This window comes from Malus domestica, chromosome 14 (genome assembly GCF_042453785.1).
Source record: "Malus domestica chromosome 14, GDT2T_hap1".
Classification (NCBI taxonomy): domain Eukaryota; kingdom Viridiplantae; phylum Streptophyta; class Magnoliopsida; order Rosales; family Rosaceae; genus Malus; species Malus domestica.
In genome coordinates this window covers 23,272,890-23,278,562 of record NC_091674.1, presented here as the reverse complement: position 1 = coordinate 23,278,562, position 5,673 = coordinate 23,272,890, and the positions used below count along the sequence as shown (strand labels likewise).

The following is a 5,673-nucleotide window of genomic DNA, read 5'->3' as shown; positions in this document are numbered from 1 at the left end:
AGCTCAATCTCGGAATCAGGTTTTATTCTGGTCCTTCCAAAATGAATTGGATAATAGATTTTCGTTTCACAATAATTAGCGAATTCGAATTAAATTTATTCTCATACCTCTTAGTGTAAATGCATTATCATACAAAAATATTATATTTAAAAGTAGAATAAATTTAGAGAGAGAAGGTGCGACAATAAATAGATGGTTCAAATATTTTTTATGTATATCGCGCGGTCCTTCTAGGTTTCATAATCTTACAAAGAATACAATAGTACATCGGTCTAGTCCATGTCTAACACTACTTCTAGATTACACAATCACGCTTTGATGTAAATGGCTTACAACACCAGTTATGTCTGTAAAATAAAAAAGCAATCGTATCAATGCATAAGCAATTGATGAAGTTGTCTCGTCAAACACATATGAAAGAACGCATTGATTTATGGGTGATGCATAAAAGAGATTGTTACACCAAAACCATGCCAGGAGAAAGTATGAGTAAGTGTGTATGTGTCAATTCTTGAGTCTTCAGAACGTAGTAAGGCTATAGAAATAAACTAGGTATGAGCATCTCGATGTAGATGCCACATTAAAACATTGCCATGTAACAAAAATCTAACTTGAAATGTTCATGATCAAAGGAAAAAAGAGTACACTAAGGTCAAGTAAGCATGCTTTGGGACTCTATCTGATTTCAACTCAACTCCTCTTGAAACTATATATGTTGCAAATCTGATAATTTACGCAATCCAATACCTTGAACAAGTTTCCAGAAAGTGGGCTTTGGTAGACTTGGTGAAGAGATCTACTAGGTTATGTTAGGTTAAAAGAGGAATCACTTGGAGTTTATTAATTGTAAAGATTGAAATTTTACGAAAGTCTTGAGCATAGTCTTCTGCCTTTATCTATAATATGCTTGGTAAGGGCAACCTCAATTTTATCGTTGAGGTGGACTGGGGAGATCGATCCTTCCCTTTCACTCGCAATAAAAAAAAAATTATCATTATCATAATGGCAGATTGCAAAGAACAATATTTGGCTGCTGAAAATTCAACTGTCATTCCTGCTTTCATCCAATCAGATTTGAATACATGTTTAATTTGTGTTTATAATTTCAATTATTTAGACATGTGTCCAGATCTAATTGGATATAAGTAAGAGTGATTGCTGAATTTTCAGTAGCCAAGTATTGTTTGATTGCAAAAACTTTTATAATTACCAGCTTTTTTTAAATAGTAGATCATAACAGGATCCTAAAATATTGATAAAATTTTGTTCTAGGCTTCTAGCCTACTACATAAAATTCAGTCCTTAGTTTGCTCAAACTCTCTCTGCAGAACTGGCTTATCAGTTATATTGAAGCGCATAAAGTTTGCTCAATAGGGTAGGTGATCACCGCCGCCGGAGGCAGAGCTAGAGGCAGTGGCGTTGTTGCGCTCGGCGTGACAAAGCTGACGAAGCTTCGTGGGAACATACCAAATAGAGAGACGGGGATGGGAATTGAAGATGGCATCAATGTCCCAGCCTTGGCCTGCTGCAATGGCCACAAGAGGCTTGTAACATGCCTGCCGCCAAGCCCCGACATTTTCGCCCCTCTCCTTGAACGCTCTCCTCAGCGCATTCGATGCCTCCTCATCCAAGCAATGCAGGGCGTAGCAGTGCACGTAGTGCCGCATCTTTGGCTTGTTGATGTAGCTGGCCCCTGCCTTTTTGGCATACCTAAACACTTGGTTTGTCACCTGCATATATAATGTGTAGAGTAAACAAATACAAAACGAAATTATACATTTTGTTAAATCCGGTCAGATTATAATTGCGTACATTTTTTCTTAACACGTATTTGATTACATCATAATCGAATCATCGGACTCAAATCACTAGTAGAATCAAATTTGGACTAAATACTGAGCTATTTACCCGAAACACGTTTTTAATCCATGTAGTTTTCACAAAGACCTGCGTTTAATTTCATCTAATTCAGTCCATGTAGATTGCAAATTGTTCCAACTCGAGGACACCCCTCAACCTCAGCTTCCGTTAATACCTTGTACCAAATCGTTATGTGCACGGTACACAAAAGGGTAAATTTAACAGACTTCATACAAGAATTCAACAAAATTTGACCGGTGCCATTGAATTACAGTAATTTGCAAATTGTAGGGACCAACGTCGATGCTGTCTGCAATGGAGGCAGATTGTCTGCCCTCCCATTACCATACCATTTCCATCCCCTCCAACATTGTGCCGTTACGATTAAACCACGTTAATATTTTATATTAATTTTTTTATAAAAATAATAAGACAAGTTGACGTGGTTTAACCGTGATTGCAGAAATATGAGAGGATGAGAAGGGCATGATAAAAGGAGGGCAGACAATCTACCTTCGTCTGCAATACGTGAACGAAACTAGGCCTCTACGGAAACTATAGAACTAAAACCGCTATGGACGCGATAATTTAATATTTATGTTGAGTTCGATTAAAAGATATAGATTTGTGGTGAAATTTAATACGGCCTACTAGCCTTTAATTGTACTACAGGAAATGGGCCCACAGATCAATGACTAACTTGACGAAGTTACTGTTAGTTTCCACAGTAGAAATCAGCGTACGTAAAAGGGAGATGGGTAAAACATCGTACCTTGGTGGGACATTTTTCACCGCGCTCCTTGGCAATGTTCTGGACCTGGATCAAGAAATCGCGGCACTGCTCGTAGAGATGGAAGAGGTAATCGAGGCCGTTCTTTTTGCCACGCGCCACCTCCCCAGGCTCCGTCACAATGAACGGGTGCTCCCTCTGTCTCTCTCCCAGCATTCCCCCTCCTCCACCGTTCCCATGCCCAGTCATGTCGTCCATGTCGTTGTCGTCCTCGTCGTCCACACCCTCGTTATTATCATTATTATGACGCCCTCCAGCACTACAATTTCTAAATTGCCCCTTCTTCATCCTCCGCTGCTTCTTACGCCTCTCCCCTGCCGTCGCAACCTCCCACGCCGCCCCTCCGCCGCTCCCCACCATCTCCTTCTCTTGTTGCACCGGCTCCTCCGACAGCCCTGCACATCCCATGCACCACGTATCATATATATCCCAATCCAAATATAACAACTTAGTGCTCTAGTATCAAAGTCTATCATAATTATTTTCACACAATGTGACATGTTATGTTACGAAATATAAAACAATGGTTTCGATTTGTTCATGCACTCGATCGAGCATGTTATATTATACCAAAAGTAATGTTTTACAACCTATTTTTCTCCTTGATCATGGATCGTATTTTTCTTTGGGAAATTTTTTTTGAAGTGTTATTATATATACAGTTTCAATTTGTCATATGAACTAAAATTTTAAATGATTTGTCATATCAACTTTTCGAGATTTTTAATTTATCATTTCACCCTAACACCGTTATATTTCTCACAGAAAATAAGTCACGTGCCTCATGACTTGTGTTCATGGTTATGACTTTTGACCTCCTTTTTCACAATTTCTTTACTTTTACATAGTACAAACCCTTAAATTTGGCTAGTTAATAAACATGTGGTGTTCGTTTGAAAAACTTATATTGAACTACCAAAAAAAAAAATACATTAGACTCACTAACATGAGTTGTAGCTAATTGCAAACTTTAAAAATTCACATGGTCAACTATGTCCTAAAAAAAGGTGGGCAATCATGGTCATCTCTTTCATTTCATTGCTATCATATCAAAAAATATTAGTCCATTGCCTGATCATGTTAAAAATCAAATTAAGGCACTAAGTAATGAGAAAATATTGCTTATAGTTCACAATATTGTAATTGATTTCCTTCAATTTCTATAGATTTCAGAGATAATTTAACAGAATTAAGGTGATATGACAAATTAACCATGAATTGAATAGAGTAACAAGATGTTGCAGTGTCCAAAATAATCCTGAACATAAGTTATGATTTATTTTGAATGAAAAACTTAACGAGTTAAAATGATATGACAAATTAAAAATTTCAGAAATTTTGATATGGCAAATTAAAAATAAGTATATATATAAGTCTATAACATTTCAAAATTCTCTCCGTTTTCTTTTTATCATCCATTGGAAGATCTTATATTGTCACACTATTAATTTACATTTAAAATAAAGTTATATCAAAGTGTAATCAAACCCTAGATTAACTCACAAACCATACTACAATTAATCTAAGATACAAAGGTAAAGAATATTCATGTAAAAGATTACCAAAAAAAAAAAGGAATATTCATGTAAATAGGTATAGTACCTTCTTGGGAGAGAGCATCAAGGGCATTGGTAGTGGTATCACCAGAGACATGGTTGCGCCGCCGAGAGTCCTCCTCATCAAGGTGGCGACGCTCGGCTCTGACGGCAGCTTTGATACCATACCTCTCCCCAACAAGCAACTCCCAGCGGAATATCTGAGAGAGGCTGCTCATCATGTCATCAAGCTCATCATCCGTCATGTCCAAGAGGGTCTTCACAGTAAACCCAAGCTCCGCTATCTTTGCCGCCGTGTAGTATCTGACCCCATATGCCTGGAACAAATCCTCAAGTCCTCCAAGTCCAAGCTCACCTGGCGGCCGCAAAGTACAACCAGCCGCCGCAGCAGCAGCTGCCGCTGCTGGTGGCACGGCTGCTTCCAGCTGAACCCGGTTCGTCGGCACAACCATGCCTCGTAGGCCCCACTTGAACAAGTTCGCAGAGAAGGCATCTGGATCCATATTTTCCACAACTCCACACAGCACAATGTGAACAGAGACTATTTTCTGGGGGAGCTTGTAGTGTTCTGTTCCTATAAAAGCAAGACGATTTTTGTTTATACTTCCGAAACTACCCTGTGTTTTGTACGAGTTTTTCCCGAGGTACTAACAAACCGGGGTTCGTATACTTGTATTCAAACTTGACACTTCCAAACCCAACCAAATAATAACAATCATATTGGAGGTGTCTTTAACTTGTTAGGGTCCATCCAGTTGGTCCCACTACCCAATGAACTTTTAACTTGTTATGTCTGTTAGCTCTAGCCTATGAAGATCTATGCATGGCTGTGATAGATTTGAGTTGAAATTTAAGGTTGGATTTTTGTTTTGGTCGAACTTAATGTTACATGGTCATTCTTACTAGAGAGATTTTAGTAGCGGTATTACGTGATCGGACATATAAAACAAGTTATTCAAAAGTTCCTACAGCTCATACGAATCATTCTACCCTAAACCCTAACAAGTAGAGCCGAATGAAGTGGAGTTTGTGAGAGAGAATGGACCAAGAAAGGGTCTGAGTTTTCTTGTTGAGATTTTTCTCCATTTATACAAATAATAGTTTGATCCATTCATATGCATAAATTACTTGCAAAAAAAACATGAGTAGTTTTTATTTGCAAACATATCAAACCTTTTCTATACAAAGGCAAGACTACCATAGAACTTCGTTGACATTAACATAACCTCGATTTCGTTAAGCTAGGTTTCATGTGTTAGTATGTTCGAGACTCGAGCGTAAAAGTTAAGGATTTTTTAATATATTCTGAGGTAGCCTACACCAATGTTTTTTGTAATTAAATCTTTGGTCATGAAACCACGAGCGAGATTTAAAGGATAAAAATTAGAGAGTTTTAACAAAATACTTTCGGTACTGTTCTTTTTTAACGAAAAATCACATTTTTACCTTTAACTGGCACTATTCACT

At 37.9% G+C, this 5,673-nt stretch overlaps 1 protein-coding gene across 1 annotated transcript; it reads right to left on the bottom strand.

Moving 5' to 3' along the window:
- Positions 1-1,226: 1,226 nt before the first annotated feature.
- Positions 1,227-4,736, bottom strand: AFL2 (floricaula/leafy homolog). The gene is made up of 3 exons (NM_001294016.1): positions 4,253-4,736; positions 2,633-3,045; positions 1,227-1,730 (listed from the first exon to the last, which is right to left on the bottom strand). The coding sequence occupies exons 1-3, from the start codon at positions 4,707-4,709 to the stop codon at positions 1,368-1,370; spliced, it is 1,233 nt and encodes a 410-aa protein (NP_001280945.1). The 5' UTR covers positions 4,710-4,736; the 3' UTR covers positions 1,227-1,367.
- Between the last annotated feature and the right edge of the window lie 937 nt (positions 4,737-5,673).

Bases quoted from the DNA above. Each gene is read 5' to 3' on its own strand.
- AFL2 (NM_001294016.1), bottom strand. From the start codon at position 4,709: ATGGATCCAGATGCCTTCTCTGCGAACTTGTTCAAGTGGGGCCTACGA. The intron at 3,046-4,252 runs GTACTATACCTA...TGGGATGTGCAG, and splicing joins TGATGCTCTCTCCCAAGAAG to GGCTGTCGGAGGAGCCGGTG. The intron at 1,731-2,632 runs GTACGATGTTTT...TTATATATGCAG, and splicing joins GTGAAAAATGTCCCACCAAG to GTGACAAACCAAGTGTTTAG.